This window comes from Grampus griseus (assembly GCF_964374135.1).
Source record: "Grampus griseus genome assembly, chromosome: 6".
Taxonomy (NCBI): Eukaryota; Metazoa; Chordata; class Mammalia; order Artiodactyla; family Delphinidae; genus Grampus; species Grampus griseus.
The window spans coordinates 79,189,613-79,210,948 of NC_139000.1; the positions used below are offsets into that span (position 1 = coordinate 79,189,613).

Genomic DNA, 21,336 nt, shown 5'->3' on the forward strand with positions numbered 1-21,336 from the left:
GTCTGGGGTTAAGTATTTTCCACTAAACAGAGGAAGGGTAAAAATTCAGCGTTCATCTAAATGGCCCTGCACTAAGAATAGCAGAGAGTAACAAAGTCCCGAAGGGCTTGTTACTGGATCCCACTTACACTTCTTGGGCTTATAAACAATCTCCTCCAGTTCCTCCAAGTTGTCTTTGTTGCTACCACTGATGTGTCGAGAGAAGCACACAATTTGCAGATATATTCTGTGGCTTCAGCTGTATTTCTGGCATCCCCAGTGCCAACCGAGGCAGTCAGCCCAATGACCTGTGAGGAGCACTCCAAACCGTTAGATGTCTGGGAAATAGCATGATGTTTCCACAACCCTTCATGTAACTCTTTCCTGCTAAAGTAGGTTTTGTTCTGTTTTTTAAACTAACCTCAGATAAAGAGCAAGAACGTTATTTTTTTTTTCTGACATTCTCCATGACATCAAAAATGGAAAGGTCCCCATTAGGCAAAGCACTGAATAACTGCAGGAATAGTTACTCAGCACTGAATAGTTACTCAGCAGCTAAACACAAATCAGCATAGAAGCCAAGAGAAGAAACCCTTTCAAGGCAGGACTTTTCTTTACCCTTGTTTCCCCCATGATGTGTAGAACAACATACTGAAAAGGAAAAGGACTAAAATCAGACACGCTTGCATTCCAATCTCAGCGATGTCACACTGTCTGTGTGTCCTTGGACAAGTATCTTCAGCTGTCTCTAAAGTTGGGAAACAACAGCCATTTAAAATGGTAGCTGTGGGACTTCCCTGGCGGTCTAGTGGTTACAACTCCATGCTTCCAGTGCAGGGGGCATGGGTTCGATCCCTGGTCGGGGAACTAAGATTCCACATGCTGTGTGGTGCAGCCAAAAAATAAAAAACTTAAAAAAAAAAAAAAGGTAGCTGTGTGACATAGAGAATCGACTTGTGGTTGCCAAGGGGGAGGGGGGTGGGAAAGGGATGGATTGGGAGTTTGGGATTAGCAGATGCAAACTATTATATATAGAATGGATAAACAACAAGGTCCTACTATATAGCACAGGGAACTATATTCAATATCCGGTGATAAACCATAATGGAAAAGATTATTAAAAAGGATGTATATCTATGTATAACTGAATCACTTTGCTGTGCAGCAGAAATTAACACAACATTGTAAATCAACTATACTTCAATTTTTAAAAAACGGTAGCTGTGTGAATTCAGTAAGATAACATTTGTAAAGAATTTACTTTAATGGTCTCCTAATAAGTATTTATTCCTTCCTCTCATAGCCACTCAAATATTGAATGACTGAATCATTCAATCAAGCAAGGAATCTAGTTAACTACCAATTTTATTCTAGAAGAAAAATCTGTAAGAAATGTGATTTCTACTGAATTTTGTCTATGGGCACCATACTGAATTTCTTTTAAACTGTGCTTCCTAAACGGGTAATTATTAAGGTTAGAGAACATAACTCAAATGTGAGATCAGTAAACCATAGTCATGGTTTCCAACCTCATTTGGCCCCAGTATGACCAGGCGATTCTTCTGTGTTCCTCTCAGTTCTGTCTCGACCATTTCAAATCCTCTCCATACACCCTGAGCTCCCTCCTCCATTCCCATCTTGATTATCCTCAGTGAACGATCTCTCTCTCCTACATTCGAGAGAAAAGAGAGGTTATATGCCAGGGATTCCCTACCCTTCCTGCCTCCGTCTACTCTCTGTCTTGACTCTCCTCAGCCACTCCTCTCTGATGACACCAAAAATGGTGTTTCATCTGCTCTCCCGTACTAATGCATCTACTTGCCTACCTATCCCATACCCTCTGGTCTCTCCTGGAATACTGTTCTGTCAGTCATTCCCTCTCTCCCATCCTGCCTCACCAGCTGCTATTCACTACTTCACACTCTGCACTCAGGAAATATCAAGAACCTCAATATTCTTGGGAATTCCCTGGCAGTCCAGTGGTTAGGACTCAGCACTTTCACTGCCGTGGCCCAGGTTCAATCCCCAGTCAGGGAACTAAGATCCTGCAAGCCATGCAGTGTGGCCAAAGAAAAAAAAAAAGAACTTGAAGCTTCTTGAGCACCCCGTGCTCTTTCATAACTCTCTGCCTCTGGACATACAGTAGCCTTTACTGAAAACCATCTTGTAAACTCTTGTTAGTTTTTGCCTATCCTAACTTCTGTTAGGTCTTGCCTTACTTTCATAGCACATTTAGGATCTCTGTCATTTCTGTTCTGTACCACTCCACCATGTGCCACCACCATAAATTATAACATAATTCTCACATATTTTGCTCCCCACAAAACTTAAGCTGTTTGTGGGCAAGTACTATGTCTTTTTATATTTATACCCTAGTGCCTAGCACAGTGCGTGACACATGGAGGCACCTAATACATATTTGTTAAGTGAATAAATGAATGAATCAATCAAAATGAACGAATGAGTTGTACAATGTGCACTCAGGATCTCAGAAGGACATCCTCAGTATGGCCACAAGGGTAAATAAACAGGATTTAGGAAGGTTAGAACTCTTCTGAGAAATCCATCTGACTTTAGAGATACCTGGGGCAGTGAGTCTGAAGACCCTCCAAACTTCTGATCTAGACAATTAAACATGATCATATTATAAGGATGATGTTTACTAGTGTTGTGGCATTCATCAAATATCATCAAAGACAGAGAGTGATGGAATAGTCCCATTTTTAAGGTTGTTCACAAGAATCTGTGGAGTTAAAATGATGATGCCATTGTTCTCAACAGTCTGTTCCACTGAGACATTGTCACATGTTACTCCAGAAATGCCTACAACTTTGTACCTGGAAAATGACAGAAATTTCCTATTACCAACCATGATGTGAATGACGAACCACAAAGATATGAAATACCAGGTCAGAATATCGAGGGATTAAATTCTCCCTAAGTTCAAAAGGAACAGATCTGGAGAAAAGTTAAGTGCCAGCACGAAGCCTGACACATAGTAAGTGATCAATAAATGTAAGCTAGGAAGAATTGCTAGTAGAATATATTCCATGTGGTACCTGCAGATACAGAGGGCTGACTGTAACTCTTGTAAGCCACTGAGAAAGAAAATAGTAAGGAAAAGAGTAATATTAAATAAATTATAAAATCATTAAAAAGTTAACTGTGCCATTTAAATATAAAAGTTATCTTAAGTCATTTACTCATTCGACAAGAGCTAATCAAAGGAATTTAGGATTTCAGGTCTATCTAACAAAAAAGACTTGAATCCATGAAGGAACTACATCTAGATTATATAAAAGCTTAATCTACTATAAATTTTTTGAATCATGGTTTTCCAAAAGCAACACAAAGCAGAAAACACATCAGTTACATGAAGCTAGAGAAAAAGAAGTTGGACCAACTTATACCTACCCAAGTCTTCCAAAATACTTTGAGAACACAGATTTCTGCTGCCCATACACTGAGAGTTGCATAGCAAAAAAGACAGCTTTCCCCTTTTGTCCTTGTGGAAATTTTTTAAGATGATGTTCACATATAAGAAGTGAAACAAAAGTTTTTCCACAACCTTTTAACATATAAAGAGAAAGACAACATGTAACTAATAGTATACTAAAATACTTCTGTAGAAAGGTCATTATTTTAGGCTCCCCTAAACCCACTGAGCTGACAGTAAATTGGTGAAGTGGGCAGGTTAACAACTGCAGAATTTACACTATGACTGAAAAACCAAGCTGCGTCCTAGTTAACATGCATTCAGACAGTCAGGGCCTGCAGGAAGCTAAAAAAGGGCATTTTTCGGGGGATTCCCTGGTGGTGCAGTGGTTGAGAATCCACCTGCCAATGAGGGGGACATGGGTTCCAGCTCTGGTCTGGGAAGATCCCACAAGCCACGGAACAACTAAGCCCGTGCGTCACAACTACTGAGCCTGTGCTCTAGAGCCCGTAAGCCACAACTACTGAAGCCCGCGCACCTAGAGCCCGTGCTCTGCAACAAGAGAAGCCACAACAATGAGAAGCCTGCACACCGCAATGAAGAGTAGCCCCCGCTCACCTCAACTAGAGAAAGCTCGCACAGTAACAAAGACTCAACACAGCCAAAAATAAATAAATAAATTTTAAAAAATAAATGAGGGCATTTTTCTTTCCTTCCTCATGTTCCTTAAATACCTTGAGACTATATTAATAGAATGGTTGTCTCAAAAGACAAATGGAACAATCAAAAAACTGAAACTTGCCCATTGTGTCCCAGTGTTCAATAAAGGGGAAAAAAGGAAGCAAAAGAGAAACAAACTATATCAGTAATGGCAATTGGCTTACCAGTAGGAGCACACATTATTGTGTTTTTTCCTTTCTGAGCAGGTAAAGCAAGCTCTAGTTGGTAATTTCTTGGCTTCAATGGGCTGTAAGTATGAGGCACTTCTGTAAAACAAAAGAAACTAAGTTACCAGACAGTGACTGCTCTGAGGAATCAAGGCAACAGGTATTGTCCAACAGACAAGAATTCTGTCTCTAGAAAGAAAGGCCTCATTCAAGAAAGTTTAGAATCCTTGTCTCTAATTAACCATTCCAGCTTCTGCACTGACTTGAAGTACAGAATTCTCCCCAATGACAAAGTACCAATGGCAAAAAGGAAAAAAAAAAACAAACCCACAAAGATTTCTTTCTGAAACAATCATGGAAGCCTAATAAGGAGAAATTAAAGCAAGAATGGCCTAATTCAGGGCAAGATAGATGGCCACCAGTTAAAGGAAATGCTGTATGAGACAAAACAACCACAAACCCCTCCTAGATCTTTGAAAAACACCTAACTGTGAATAATGAACTCCCAAAGTAATCTCTTATTGACAAACAACCATGCTTTGTAATTCTGCAGGCTCTCACATGGTATTCTCTCTTCATAGAATCAGAAGTTTTAAAAAATAATCAGAGGCTTTTCTCACTAACAGATAAGCATACAGAATATTAAGAGCTAGAAAAGACCTTGGAAATCATCTGTTGAGTCCAACCTACCCATTTTAAAGAAAATGGGAATTTCTAAAAGGTTAAGTGAGTTCACTAAGGACCTTTACATGTCAGAAAAAATGAAAGCAATTTACATTCATTGATTTTATTCTGGAATAACAAAAAATGTGTATCATTCGGTTGCAGAAGTAATCTATAAATTTTCACCTTATGTTGTTATCCCCAAATCACATCTTTCTTCTAACACTATTCATTATCGATCCTAATTGTTTCCCTGATGCCCTTTTATAAGTAACTCTTTTTTTTTTTTTTTTTTTTTTTTTGCAGTACGCGGGCCTCTCACTGTTGTGGCCTCTCCCGTTGCGGAGCACAGACTCCGGACGCGCAGGCTCAGCGGCCATGGCTCACGGGCCCAGCCACTCCGCGGCATGTGGGATCCTCCCGGACCGGGACACAAACCCGCGTCCCCTGCATCGGCCGGCGGACTCTCAACCACTGCGCCACCAGGGAAGCCCTATAAGTAACTCTTTACTATGGCTTATTATGCAACTTTCTGGTCTCCTCATGAAAATATGCTTCAAGAAACATAAAGTGGGCCTTATAGGGCCGTTGCTAACTTATGTGAGAATTAGAGAAAGGAGCCCCTTTTGGAGGACACAGCCCCTCAGTGTATTGTTTGCCAAACAAGACAGGCTGGATCTCAGCCCCACTCAACCTCTCAGCTCCACAGGTCTGTGCAGGGCACACATTTCATCAACATACACTGCAGCCCTGAGATCTTGAGAGGAAACTGAGCAGGTGACTCACAAAGAGTAGAAGTATTTCTTTACAAAGCAGGGCTGATTTTGGATTTCATAGACATTGAGTTTCTGGGAGGACTCTATTTGCATTTTCAATGTATACATGCAAATACTTAGTGATAAAAGAAGACAAAAAAGAAGGAAAAAAAAGGGAGAAGCTAGCAATAGCTATGGAAGGGAGAGAATGACATTTCTAATTACAGAGAAAGTATCCATTTTAATATAAATTCTCTTTTCTTTCTGACTTTTCCTTAAATAACTTTTCATTAGGCTATGACTTTTGGCACTGCAAAACATGACCCCACACAAAATACCTAAAGAGCATCATTATGGATAAGAACAAACGATGCTGAGTACCTGAAGAAGGGCATGAATTAAGATTCTGGTTTTCTGGTTCTTCCCGGTAGAAAACCTGTACATCCAAAGTTTTCATTTCATCATCCTCAAAATCTTTCATTTTGACATCTTTTGCACCTTTATGAGACCAAAACACATCTTAGAATCTTTACATTATTTGATTACGATCTTGATGGTGAAAGCCCTACAAAGAGATCACAATACTAAAATTTTAAACTTCCATTAAGATTTCTCACAACTACTCCCTCCACCTTTTAAAACAACCAAAGGAATCTTTTTGATTTCAAATTGAAATCTCAATTTGGAGTTTGAACTCCAGTGTCATTTAGAACTTTATTATTCAAAGTGTGAAACATGGACCAGCAACTTCTTTAGGCGCTTGTTAGAAATGCAGACTCTTGAGCCCCGAATGAATCAGAATCTGCATTTTAGCAAGCTCCCCTGTGATTTACAATCAAACCAAAGAGAAGCACGATTTAGTAGACACTCTTGTCTTCCATTCCTGACCCGACCCAAGAAATCAGATGTATATTTAGACAGATAATTTCTGGAACAATTTGTGATCTTAAAGAAGCCTACAAAAAGGCTAAGAGCAGACGCTCAGATGGTTTATGAAACTCAGCCTTTAAAGTAATGCTCTGAGAAGATGTTATTAGCTTCAGGAAGCCAAATGATGGCTCAGATACTTAATCACAACAGATTCTTTTTTCCAATCCTGTTCTAGTTCAGTTCCTGATGGCTTCCAGGCAAGAGAACCAGGCAATGTCCATCATGATTCTACTCTGAAAAGGGGGTGAGTCCTGGAGTTTGAACCTTTAACTCTAGAATTTTCAAGCTATTTCTCTGATAATCTAAACCCAGACGGCGAGCTCAGACTCTGCCTTACCCAAATGCTTTGGGCAGGATGGGCTAATTCTGGCTGAGAGTGGTTTGTTAGGGGTTATATACAACCTAACTAATTCTGTAGATTAAAAAACCACCTGCCTTCCAGAACTCAATTTCATGCTGGTCTCTCACTAGAGATGTAACCATGAGTATTTGCAGGGGAAATGCCTCTGACACTGAGAGAAAAACAGGCAGGACTGAAGGAAGCCCTAAGTAGAACTATGAGGAAGGGCATGTTTTCAGACCCTCCCACCCTTCCAAATACCCTACCTTTCTCTACCATCCACAGTTCACTGAACTCGCTCTCTTCTTTCTCCAATGCAAGTTTCAAAGTTTTCGGCCAGTTCTCCTTGTCTGATCTGAGAAGGCATTCAACCATTTTCTCTGCACCTGCCATCAGCCCCTTGTTGGAACAAATCTAAGCAAGACAAATGCAGTTGATTGATCAAGTTCAAAAGTTTTCGTTTTATGAGTTTTTACTGAAGAAATATCAATTCAACTACTACCTGATTTAAAATCATTGTGTACTTTGGTTCACTAGGTCTCCTTCATGACCGTTCTTGCCCCATCCAACTCAACCATTTAAGATACGCTTTCCTTCATCCTTGTCCTCTACATGTGATATCAACATGTCAAGCCATGTGTTCTTACCTCCTCTGAGATGTTATATGTATCATCATCAGCTATATCAGGAAGACAATGAACCTATCTGACACCCATTCAAAATATGGGTATATTGGCATAGGTATATTTGGAAGGATATGACAAAATATTAACAAATGCTTTTTTCTGGGTAGTGGGACTTACATGACTTTTATTATTAATCACAATAATTAAAATTTATTGAGCACTTATTATGTGCCAGGGATATGTAAGCACTTTACATATATTATCTCATTCAATTCCTATAAAAATACCATTTTAATAAGGTACTATTATTATTATTAATTTTATTTTTATTTTATTATTTTTTTTTTTTGCGGTACGTGGGCCTCTCACTGTTGTGGCCTCTCCCGTTGCGGAGCACAGGCTCTGGACGCGCAGGCTCAGCGACCATGGCTCACGGGCCCAGCCGCTCCACGGCATGTGGGATATTCCCGGACCGGGGCACGAACCCGTGTCCCCTGCATCGGCAGGCAGACTCTCAACCACTGCGCCACCAGGGAAGCCCTGTGGTTATAGTCTTTATAGCCTAATGAAAAGAGTGTGGGCCTTATAGTCAGACAAGCCTGGTTATTCTAAGAATCTTAGGGCCAAGCATTCTTGGATTATTACAGTAGAAAATAAATTTTTCTCCTCAAATTTCCCATTATACTTACTATTCTTTTCTTGGAATAATGTAGGAGGTAAGCCCCTGAGGGGCAGGAATTAAAATTTCTATTTCTTTTTGCCTTTTTTACTAATTTGCACTGAGGAGATACTTAATAGCATGATGGTTTGACTCATTTGAAAGGCAAATCAGAGGCTGAGGTGAAGTCCATGGGGTACCTTGGAAGGAAGATTTCATACTAAGACCAAATGTAAGACTTCAAATTTATCCTTAGTACTTTCTCCTAAGAGATGGTAAACGTTGTTAGAGGACCTGGGGTGCCTAAAATGAATACTGAATTTTCTTTTTGAAAGATCATAAATAATGGAGGTGATTTACAGATATGTTTTCAGTTCTCTTTCATATCATGATTTTGAGATATTAATCTCAAAGTATTTTTTAGTTGGCGTTCTAAAAGCCCCATTTTCTTCCTACTTTTCAGGTTATTCTGGACTTTATGATGCCATTGAAGGTTGGGATTTTGAAAAAATTGAAAGGTTGGAGGAGTACAGATTACTTTTAAAGTGTTTACAACCAGAATTTAAAACCACGATCAATCCAAAAGGTATCCTTCCTGAAATAGCTGAACGCTTAATTAATCAGGAATGTGAAGAAGTTATTCAGGTATTTTAATTAATATTAAATATTGAATTTGGGGAAAAAATTTGAACATGGGTAATGTCTTCTATTTTCTATGCTATTTTAGACCTGAGCAAGATCATTGAAATCTACAAAAGTCCTCAAATCTAAGGCATAATTACCTAGAAGAGTACTTTTAATTGTGATCTGAGTAATTTTTGTGTCGCAAGTTTTTTTCAGGTTTGCCCTATTTTCAGATAAAATTCTTTTATTACTTTTGAGAATAATATTTTATGCAAACTTAAATACAACCAAACAGTTTAGCAAATAAAAAGAAAAAAGGGGGCTTCCCTGGTGGCGCAGTGGTTAAGAATCTGCCTGCCAATGCAGGGGACATGGGTTCGAGCCCTGGTCCAGGAAGATCCCACATGCCATGGAGCAACTAAGCCCGTGTGCCACAACTACTGAGCCTGTGCTCTAGAGCCCGCGAACCACAACTACTGAGCCCGTGGTGCCATAACTACTGAAGCCCGCACGCCTAGGGCCCATGCTCCACAAAAGAAGCCACTGCAATGAGAAGCCCGCACCTGCAACGAAGAGTAGCCCCCGCTCGCCGCAACTAGAGAAAAGCCCACGTGCTGCAACGAAAACCCAACACAGCCAATTAATTAATTAATTAAAAAAGGAAAAAAAGAAAAAAGGCTATGGACTCCAGTGGTTAAGTGTTCAGGCTCTGGACACAAATACATTTTGTTAATCCAAGCTCAACCACTTATTAGTGGTGTGATCTTAGGCAAGTTATTTAGTTTCTCTAAGCCTCTGTTTCTTCCTGTATGAAATAGAAATAATAATAGTACTTTATTGGGCTTCCCTGGTGGCGCAGTGGTTGAGAGTCTGCCTGCCGAGGCAGGGGACATGGGTTCGTGCCCCGGTCCGGGAAGATCCCACATGCCGCGGAGCGGCTGGGCCCGTGAGCCATGGCTGCTGAGCCTGCGCGTCCAGAGCCTGTGCTCCGCAACGGGAGAGGCCACAACAGTGAGAGACCCGCATACCACAAAAAAAAAAAAAAAAAAAAAACTGCAGAAACTAATCATTGGAAGTAAAACCATTAATCATTGGAAGGGTTGGTTGTCAGACCCCTTCTCAAATGATACTGGGGAGTATAACAAATCACAGCGACGAAAGGAACTGCAGGAAGGCAGCAAGTTCTCTGCCCAGGCCAATCACGCCCATTCTTGACCAAATCCTCCTCCTATCCTCTCTGGAAACTTCTCAGTAGTTTGGTGTGGAAGTCTGGGAACACGCTGGAGGGCAGTCCTTAAGAAAAGGAGCTTCTTAAAGATGTTTGCAAGAGTCTCCCCATAACAAGAGAGAAGTTAGGGTAGCACCGGGTTAGGTGGAAGAACAAAGGCTTCTTCTAACATTTTGATAGCTTCTTGTTCAAAAGTCTAAATTAATTACAGGACTAAAAGAGTGTGAGGATAGGACCACTCATGTCATCAGTAACAGTTACAGTGGACACAGCAAGCAGAGTTAGGATAAACAGAGATACTTTCATGGTCCTTTTTCCAGGCTTTCGCTAAGACGTGTAAAAAAATTAATAAACAGAAACCTCAATTAAATATTCAGGAGACCAGAAGGGGTCGCTCTCATGCCCTGTGAACATAGCAGAGCCCAAGAGGAAGAAGACAGACTCTTCTTTCCCGGTAACGACTCGGCCAATGAAAAGCCATGGACTCTTTGTTTACTACAGCCCTCCCAGCCTCCTTTCCTCTCTAAAAAAGTGTTCTCCTCCCTTTGCCCTGCAGGGACTTGCACACAGCTGCCATGGTTGCAGACCCCAGATTGCAATTCTCTGCTGACCCTGAAAAAACCCATCTTTGCTGAAGAAATATCTGGCAGTCTATTCATTTCAGGTCAACAGACAGTAGGAAATACAGCAGAAAAGAGAAAGCAAAAGAAGCTAAAGAGAAACACAGTGAGGTCAGGTAACAGAAAACCATCCACCAACCAGCTGGTGGTCATACTGATTTTGTACACTAACTCCACGCCTGGGCTGGTGACCAAAACTTTGCCTTCACATGACCTGACATTTGATAATTTTCCATTTTTTTTCCCCATTGTCAATGGAATGTAAATTCCAATGGAGTAAGCCAGTTGTCTGGCTGGTTAACCTCTGTATTTTCAGAGTTTAGAAGAAGACCTAGTACTTAATATACACTTAACAAAGGTATGCTGAATGAATGAAAGAAGAAAGAATGCATTCCTCCTCTGCAACACTAAAACAAACCCTTTTAAAGTGTAAAATTCAATAGTTTTTAGAGTTTTAAATCTAATTTTAGTGCCTTTTCCTCACTGTAAAAATAGATCTCGTACCCATTAGCAGTCATCCCCATTTCCCCTCCCCCTAGCCCCAGGTAACCACTAATCTTCTTGGGTCTCTCTGGATTTGCCGGTTTGGGACATTTCATATGAATGGAATCAGATAATATGTGGTCCTTGTGGTCCTTCACTTAGCATAATGTTTTCAAGGTTCATCTATTGTGTATCAGTTATCATTCAATCCTTTTCCTTGCTAAATAATATGTCATTGTATGGATATACCACATTTTGTCTATCCATTCATCAGTTAATGGGCATTTAGGTTGTTTCTACATGTTGTCTTTTATGAATAGTAATGCTATGAACATCCATGTACAAGTTTTTGTGTGGACATATGTATTCATTTCTCTTAAGTATACACCTAGGCATGAGATTGCTGGGTCCTATGGTAACTCCATGTTTAACGCTGTAAGGAATTGCCAACCTGTTATCCAAAGGAGCTGCACCATATTACAGTCTTACCAGCAATTTATGAGGATTCCAATTTCTATACATCCTTGCCAACACTTTTTACTATCTTTTTAATTTTAGCCATCTATATTAGTTTCCTGTGTCTGCAGTAACAAATTACCACAAACTGGGTGGCTTAAAACAATAGAAACGTATTCTCTCACAGTTCTGGAGGCCAGAGTCTGAAACCAAGGTGCTGGCAGGGCCACACTCTCCCTGAAGGCTGTAAGGGACAAGGCATTCCTTGCCTCTTCCAGCTTCTGGTGGCTGTTGGCATTCCTTGGCTTGCGGCCACATCACTCCACTCTTTGCCTCTTTCTTCACATTACCTTCCCCTCTGTTTGTCTGGCAGCCGCATCACTACAGTCTCTGCCTCTGCCTTCACAGGCCATTCTCTTTGTTCCTCTATGTCTTCACATGGCTGTCTTCTTAGGAGGACACCAGTCATATTTGATCAGGAACCCAACCTACTCCAGGATGACCTCATCTTAACCAACTACCTCTGTAAAGATACTATTTCCAAATAAGGTCACATTCTGAAGCCTGGGGTTAGGACCTCAATATATCTTTTTGGGGGGATAATTCAATCCATAACAGTAACCTATCTTGTCCCCTATCCCAGCATCCTTGGGCACACAACCCTTTGCAATAGTTAATCCTTTTCCTAAACCTAGTCCTTACAGCTGGGTTCTTGCTCCCAGGCTTCGCTGCTGTTTGTTCTTCTGCTAGACATGCTACCTATGAGCCATTACGGATAGTCCACATGGAGGTCCAGATTCGTCTAGTCACAACTGAGACCTTCCCAGGTAAACTGCCTCGCCAGATCCTGGGCAGTTTAGTTTTACTCTGCACATGGTTGGGCCCACTGTGATGCTGCCTGGTCCCAATATCTGCTGCTACTAGGTAGTGTTATTTTCCTCAAAAGCACTGGGAGTTCAATGCATGGAAACTCGCATTTTTGGCAGGCAGTATCTCTCACTCCTTTTGCCATCCTGGACACTCTGTGATGCTATCCTCAGCTCCCCAAGGCAGAATTTCTTGGTCTTTCCCTGTGCTTTCAGTTAATTTACATGCCTCTGACTGGAGCACTGACACTGCATAGTATATAGTAATCATTTGGGGGCCTGTCTTCTCCCTTAGACCATGACCATGAGCATGTTGTACTCATTTTATCTGCATCTTTGTCTTCTAATCATCAACAAAGTGCCCGGCTCATGCATGTGTCCAGAATATGTTACTGAAGGAATGGAGAAATGCTTAGAATATTGCCCACCAGCACCCTTCCAGGATAAGGGTTAGTCTTGACTCCAAAGGCATATTGCAAAAAATCTGTAGCCCACACCCAGGTCTACATTGAAACATCCTGGATAACTTGTGAATAAGCAAAGCCCTGAGGTACCCCAGTTACCAAGCAAGCTCTCCAGAAGAAACATGGCTGCAGTGCTCCTGTTGCAAGAGGCACCTCATGCACAATATCCAACATGTGGAGAGAAGGATTATAGTAAGAGATAGTGGATGTTGCTAGTGTAATTTAAACATATTGGTGTATCTGTGTGTGTGTGTCTGGGGAATGTATGGGCATAAGGAGAGTATGGATAAGCTCCCACTGCCTTCTAATGAGGGCAAAAAAAAATGAGTCAAAAAGCTTCTATCCAGCCATAATGCTCTTTAGTGTCTGTGCTCCTTCACTGAATCCTGATGATAAAATATATTTGTCACAGTTAAGGTTAACCAATAGAATCCAGAGCTTCCAAAGCAGCCAAGAAAAAAAAAAAAAATAGGGGATTGAGAACTTTATCAATATAACAGAAAACAGAAAGAGATAGGGAGAAAGCAAAGAGTTTATGTGATAAAATATAAAGAAATGAACAGGAAAGATGTAAACCAACTAAATGAAAACAGCTGCCTCCAGGAAAGGGCTCGAACTAAAAACTCTATGGTATCGTTAACAGTCAAAAATAAGAAAATATTATACAGTGTTCTTCAGCTTGCTTTCCTAACTTAGCTTTTGGTATTTTTATTGTGACTGTATTGTAACTATAAATTAAAACTAATATATATTAAAAGCTATCCCACTTATGTGCTCCCTTAGTACACTACGGTTTTCCATCAAAGCACTCAGCACACTTTATTACCATTGTTCTGTTACTTGCCTTCACATGTGCACTCTAATCCCTTAGGGCAGGAACCATTTCTAGCCAGCTCACCAGTGAACCCTCAGTTCCTAACAGGATGCTTCCTATTAAATAATATATGTAGTAATATGTGTTAATTGTCTCCAATGCTAGCCTAATGTCTAACACACACCTTAACTGGGGTTAAGTTGCTGGTAATTGAATCAATACATGAGTGCATGAAAGAATGGGATTCCTAGCATTGTTAGGGTTTCACTCATTCCAAGGATTTCTAGAAAAGACAGATGTCTTGCATGGCTTACATTCTCCAAGGGCCCAAGCTACTCTTTTGTTACTTTTCTCTGGGTACAACTAGAAAGTAGGGGTCTATTTGTGTTGGTGGCATTCTTTCACTCCTCACTCCACACAACCTGTGCTTTGCTTTTGCACAACAATTAGCACTCAAGTTACCTGTCTGCTTTAATGCAATTTCCAAAAACCACCTCACATCAGGAAAGCTACGTAGGCACTTAGAGCAGATTCCTTCTCTCATCTCAACCCTTCCAGGCACCACCTCCCTTCTCTTCTCCCCAAGCCTCTGCTCACCTCTGCCACAAAGCACTTCAATACAAATTTGTAAAATGGCCATTATCCATCATCAAGGGACTTATAAACCACATGGAAACACCTGAATTGAAGCCTAAAGCCATTCATTCCAGGGAGTCTTGCTCCTCTCATAATTCAAAAAGATTCATGCACCCCAGTGTTCACAGTAGCACTATTTACAATAGCCAAGACATGGAAGAAACCTAAATGCCCACTGACAGAGGAATGGATAAAGAAGATGTGGTATGGGCTTCCTTGGTGGCGTGGTGGTTGAGAGTCTGCCTGCCGATGCAGGGGACATGGATTCGTGCCCCGGTCTGGGAGGATCCCACATGCCGCGGAGCGGCTGGGCCCGTGAGCCATGGCCGCTGGGCCTGCGCGTCCGGAAGAGGCCACAGCAGTGAGAGGCCCACGTATCAAAAAAAAAAAAAAAAGAAGATGTGGTACATATATACAATGGAATATTACTCAGCCATAAAAAAGAAGGAAATAATGCCATTTGCAGCAACATGGATGGACCTAGAGATTATCACACTAAGTGAAGTAAATCAGACAGAGACAAATACCATATGATATCACTTATATGTGGAACCTAAAAAAGTGATACAAATGAACTTATTGACAAAACAGAAACAGACTCACAGATTTCGAAAAGAAACTTGTGGTTACCAAAGGGGAACCCTAGGGGAGAGGGATAAATTAGGAGTCTGGGATTAACGTATACACACTACTACATGTAAAATAGATAATCAACAAGCACCTACTGTATAGCACAGGGAACTCTACTCAATATTCTGTAATAACCTATATGGGAAAAGAATCTGAAAAAAAATGGATATATGTATAACTGAATCACTTTGCTGTACACCTGAAACTAATACAACACTGTACAACTATACTCCAATATAAAATAAAAATTAAATTTAAAAAAAATTTCCAGTTATTTGGTAATGCAAATAAGATCGAGATCCAGCAGAGTAAGCCTCAACTTCCTTTGAGTTCTGACAGCACTTTGCAATCATTTGTGTACTTCTGTGCTCAACAGTCTTCCATCTCCAAACCGTTGGACTTTAAAGTATTTTAAGGAAGGGCTTGTATCTTATTCTGAATCTCTGATGTCAGCCCAAAGACAAACACAGGAGATGCCAAGTATTAGTACAAATAAATGAAATGGACAGCGACTTGTTTCCCCAGCTTTAAATCTAAATAGATGTGCCCCCCTAAGCAAGTCGTTTCACCTCGCTGGGACTCAGTTTCCCCATCTGGGCCTCCAAGTGCTCCTCAAACTCTGACAATCTCTAGTCTAAAACGCTGTGGAGATCTTGCCACAAACCCGGTGTTCCCAGTAGGCTACCTGTATTGATTGAAAGACCGGGGAAAAGCAAGGCGGAAATAAGTCCTGAACTGTTTTCTTGCCCCAAGGGGCAAGTGCCGCTGGGAACCACTCACCGTCCCTAAACCAGGGGGTCACGTAGCTCAGGATGTAGGTAGAGTCCACTATGTTCCTGACATGGTCCCGGAAGGCGTGCAGATTCTGCCGCTCCTCGCTCCCCGCGAGGTCCTCGCATCGCCTGCGCTCCGCTCCCTGCGCTCAGCTCCCAAGAAAGCCCAGCAAGCCGAGAGGGATTGTCCAAGAAAAGCACCCAGCGCCGAGACGCGAAGCTGCAGGGAAACCAGGACTGCCAAGGAAAAATCAAAACAGCAATCAGGGGTGGGAGGCGGCGGCCGCCCAGTCTCCGCTCGCGCAGGTCCCCTGCGCGATTTCGTTTCCTCTCTGGCTGCCGGGCCCGCCCACCCGCGGGCGCAGGCTGATCCAGAGGGACCCAAGAGGAACCCTGCGAATTGCTTTCTGATGTTCATTTTATTCATCTTACTTTCTATTTTGCTTTTACATAGGTAAAATTTAGTTAAAATAAAATGCACAGATTTTAATTTACAATTCTGAGTTTTGGAAAATGTATGCGTGTGTAACCACCTTCCCTAGGTTGTGTGGGTCCTGTGGCCAAGTGTCTTAACTTTACAGGGAACTGTCACCTGTCTTCCAAAATGGCCATCCCATGGTCCCTTCCCTCCTGGAGTGTGAGACAGCTCCAGGTGATGCACATCCAGGAAATACACGCGTCGGTCAGTTTTTTTGTTCGCTTGCTTGGTTTGTTTTGGTTTTTTGCCAGGTGTGAAATGGTGCATTATTGTCAAATATATGTACTCCAGATATCTTCTCCCAGTCTGTGACTTATCATTTCATTTTCTTCAGGGTGTCTTTTCAGCACAAATCTATTTTGGTGCAATCTAATTTATAGGGTTTTTTAAATTTTTGTTTACTGCCTTTTGTGTCCTCTTTAGTAAATCTTTGCCTACTCCAAGGTCATAAATATATTCTGTGTTTTCTTTAAGAGTCTTTGTGCTTTTAGCTTTTACGTTTAGGTTGTGACCATCTCAAATTAATTTTGTTGTGGTGTGAGGCAGAGGTCAAGGTTTCATTTTATTCCTGCACTTCCAATTGTTCGGCACAAACTGTTTCATTTGTTGAAAACTCTTCCTTCTCCCATTGAATGGCTTCTGGCACCTTTGTCAAAAAAAAACAGTTGACTGTATGTGTGCAGGTCTATTTCTAACTCTATTCTGATCCACTTATCTAGTTGCTGATACTGCTTTATTCTTCTTTGTAAAGATTATATTGACTATTCTGGGATTTTGACTATATTGGGATTTTGATCAGAATTACATTGAACCTACAGATGAACTTGAGAAGTGACATTTTTAACAATGTCAAGCCTTTGAACCCATGAACGTAAATTTTCATTTATTTAGGTCTTTGATTTCCCTCAGCAATATTGTATAGTTTTAAGAGTACAGATCTTCTACATATCTGTTAAATTTATTCTTAACTATTTTATGTTCTTTGATGCTACTGTAAATTGAATTGTTTTTAAAGTTTCATTTTCAAATTTTTGTTGCTAGTATATAGAATTCACTAATTCACTTATTAGTTGTAGTGATTATTCTACAGATTTCTTAAAAATTTCTAGGTAAACAATCATGTCATTTTTGAATACATGTTTTTTACTTCTTCTTTTCCAGTCCTTATGCCTTTCATTCTGCTTCCTTTCCTTATGGCACCTCCTATGGCTTCCAACAGAAAGTTGAATAAAACTGCTGAGAATTGACACCCTTATTACTTGTCTCAGCAGGGAACCAATGTTTCACTTTAATTACAAAGTTTGTAACAGAGAAGAACAAACTTGACTCCATATTGAATCTATTCCTTTAGCTCTAACCTTCGTGTTCTGTTGCCTGTGCTTAGTCATGCTGGCTCTGCACCAAGGGCTCCTCAAACTCAAAAGAATATTGCCTCCAGCCTGAAATAGACAGGATAGCCCATTCTCAAGGCTCTGAACTTTAAAGGTGTAACACTTTTCCATTCATATAGAGATTAAAAGTTGCAGAACAGAGAATAACATTTGTCTTGTTGGGGTTTATAGGAACATGTGACCAGGGCTACCTCGACAGCTGCAAGAAGAAAGGATTCCTGCACCAAGAAGTCTGCAGCAACCAGCCACACCCCCTCCTCTTTTAGTATAAAAGAAGCCTGAATTGTGACTCAGGCAAGATGGTTCTTTGGTACACTAGTCCACCATCTTCACAGTCCACTGGCTTTCCGAATAAAGTCGCTATTCCTTGCCCCAACACCTCATCTCTTGATTTATTGGCCTGTCGTTTGGTAAGCAGTACAAGCTTGCACTTGGTAAACAAGTTGGCTGTTGTTTTTTCTTAGATGCCCTTTATCAGATTAATGTTTTCTTGTATTCCTAGTTTGCTCAGTTTTTATCATGAATCGGTGTTGAATTTCTCAAATGTTTTTTTCTGTATCTACTGAGATGATCATATACTCTGTTAACATACTAAACATTGATATTTATTTATTTATTTATTTTGGTTGTGTTGGGTCTTTGTTGCTATGTGCCGGCTTTCTTTCTAGTTGTGGCGAGCGGGGGCTACTCTTTGTGGTGGTGTGTGGGCTTCTCATTGCGGTGGCCTCTCTTGTTGCGGAGCGCAGGCTCCGGACGCGCAGGCTCAGCGCCATGGCTCATGGGCATAGCCGCTCCGCAGCATGTGGGATCTTCCTAGACCGGGGCACGAACCTGTGTTCCCTGCATCGGCAGGCGGACTCTCAACCACTGCGCCACCAGGGAAGCCCTGATTGATTTTTGAATATTAAACCAACCTAGAACTCTTGGGATAAATCCCATCTGGTCATGATGTAGCGCCCTTTTTAAAATTATTCTTTTCTCCTACTTCCTTTGGGTTTAATTTGCTCTTCTTTTACTAGCTTGTTAAGGTAGAAGTTTAGATCACTAATTTTATACATCTTTCTTTCCTAATATAAGCATTTAAGGTTATAAATTTCCCTTTTCTTATCTAAGTTCTAACATCCCATCAGTTTTGATACATTGTATTTTCAATGTCATTCCATTTGAAATAGTTTCTAGTATCCTTGTGATTTCTTCTTTAACCTATGAGTTAATTAGAAGTGTGCTGTTTATTTTTCAAATATTGGGAAGTTCCTAAACAGCTTGATGTTATTGACTTCTGATTTTAAACTGTTGTGATCCAAAAGTATACGTTGTAAGATTTCAGTCTTTTGAAATGTACTGAAACTTGCCTTATGGCCCAGCATATAATGACTATCTTGATATATCAAGTATCTTCTGGATACACTTAAGAATGTATATTCTGCAGTTCTTGAGTATAATGTTTGATAAATTTCAATTATGTCAGGTTGGTTTATTAGTGTGGTTCTAGTATTCTATACCCTTACTAATTTTGTCTACTTGTTATATCAAGTAGTGAGAGGGGGGTGTTAAAATCTCCAACTATGATTATTGATTTGTCCATGTGTCCCTTTTGTTCTATCAGTTTTTCCTTCATAAATTTTGTAGCTCTGTTATTAGATGCATACACATTTAGGATTGTTGTTTTCCTGATAAATTATGTCTTTATCATTATGAAATGTCCTTTTGATACTTGTTATATCGACGTCTACGTCATGTGTTATTACAAAACCCGTAACATCTTTCTTATGCTGTTTGCATGGTATATCTTTTTCCATCCTATTGCTTTCAAACTCTCTGTTCATATTTGAAGTGCACCTCTAGTATATAGCTTATAGTTAGGTGTTCCTTTTTTATCCAGTCTGACAATCTCTGCCTTTTAATTGGAGCATTAAATTATTTCCATTTAATTATTATATGGGTTTAAAACTGCAATTTTGCTGTTTGTTGCATCTGATTTTGTTCCTCTGCTCTATTCCTTTGGGTTAATCAAATATATATTTTACTTTTATCTTTCTTAGCTATAAATTCTTTCTTTTAGCTTTCTCTTCCTCCCCCCACCCATATATGTGTACACATAGTGGTTGCTCTGTTGTTTACAACATGCATCTTTAATTTATATCACTTATTTTTTTAAATTTTTTAAATAAATTTATTTTATTTTTGCGTTGCGTCTTCGTTGCTGTGCACGGGCTTCCTCTAGTTGCGGCGAGCGGGGGCTACTCTTGGTTGCGGTGCGCGGGCTTCTCATTGCGGTGGCTTCTCTTGTTGCGGAGCACAGGCTCTAAGCGTGTGGGTTTCAGTAGTTGTGGCTCGCGGGCTCTAGAGCGCAGGCTCAGTAGTTGTGGCATACGGGCTTAGTTGCTCCGTGGCATGTGGGATCTTCCCGGACCAGGGCTCGAACCTGTGTCCTCTGCATTGGCAGGTGGATTCTTAACCCCTGCGCCACCAGGGAAGCCCCTATATCAGTCTACTTATAATCAATATGATAAGATCAAGTAAATATAAAGTAAAAGATCCTTGCAACCATGTAATTCCATCCACCCCAGCCCATCATTTGTGCTATTGTCCTAACTTTTACTCTTCTATATATTATAAACCACATAATACAACGTTATAAGCTTTATTGTAAAAAGTCAGTTGTCTTTTAAATAAAATAAGAAAATGAGCGTCTTTTCTATTTTCCTGTGCTTTTTACCATTTCTGATGCTATTCATTCCCACTTGTAGATACTGGTTTCTTTCCATCTGATGTCACTTCCCTTCTGGCTCCTCCAATACGTTGTTTAGGCTCCAGTGAATTTTTCATTTCAAGTATTATTTTGAAAAGTTCTAACAGTTCTACTGGCTTTTTCTACTTTCAATATCTCAGCTGAGAAACTCTGTGTTCATTATAGCTATCTTCTCTTTAAGTTCATGTATATATTTATAATAGTGTCTTGAAAGTCTTTGTCTGCTAATTCCATCATGTGGATTATCTCACAGCATGTTTTTGTAACTGTTTTTTCTCTTGCCTATGGATTCCTTCACATGTCTAATAATTTTTTATTTTACACTGGACATTTACAGACATGCTGTAGAAACTCTGGATTCTATTATTTTCTCTGAAGAGTGTTGCTTTTTGTTCTAGCATGCTAACTTACCAGCTATTCATTTTGAAATTACAGAGGCCTTGTTTCACACATTGTGGTGGGTTTCACACATCTGTTAAAGTTTTGCCTTTAATGAAAGGTGACTCCCTTATTCAGGGGTATAGCCTTTTCTGCTAAGGCAGGGTCCTGAGGGGTTTCAAGTGAAAAGCCCTACATGTTTCCACTGCCTTTCCAAGTTGGTGGGACTCAGACTCCAAATTCGGCCTTCCCTTCCCAGCTGAGATATCTGTTGAGCTTTTCCAGCCTTCCAGCTATTGCTTACCTGGGCCCCTTGGATTCTCCCCTGCCTGTATACATTGCAAGGACAGCTAAGGATTTGAGTGAAGGTTATATACAAATTCTAGGAGTCCCCCGTTGTGTTTCCTTTCTTTCAGAATTTTCCCCTTCAGTATCATCACTTTGGCAGCCCCAGGGTTCATCTTCTAAT

General features: G+C 40.5%; 1 protein-coding gene across 1 annotated transcript in view; it reads right to left on the reverse strand.

Annotated features, from left to right (window-relative positions):
• The window catches only part of RIGI (RNA sensor RIG-I), a gene marked incomplete at both ends in the record, with an annotated part of 39,273 nt that extends 22,660 nt beyond the window's left edge, over positions 1 to 16,613 (reverse strand). Inside the window, 11 exon segments of the mRNA XM_082656902.1 lie at positions 129 to 179; positions 182 to 287; positions 2,563 to 2,671; positions 2,673 to 2,816; positions 3,394 to 3,547; positions 4,300 to 4,401; positions 6,102 to 6,218; positions 7,257 to 7,404; positions 7,638 to 7,669; positions 15,876 to 16,011; positions 16,461 to 16,613. Of these exon segments, the coding sequence (XP_082513028.1) occupies positions 129 to 179; positions 182 to 287; positions 2,563 to 2,671; positions 2,673 to 2,816; positions 3,394 to 3,547; positions 4,300 to 4,401; positions 6,102 to 6,218; positions 7,257 to 7,404; positions 7,638 to 7,669; positions 15,876 to 16,011; positions 16,461 to 16,613 (1,252 nt within the window).
• Positions 16,614 to 21,336: the final 4,723 nt, after the last annotated feature.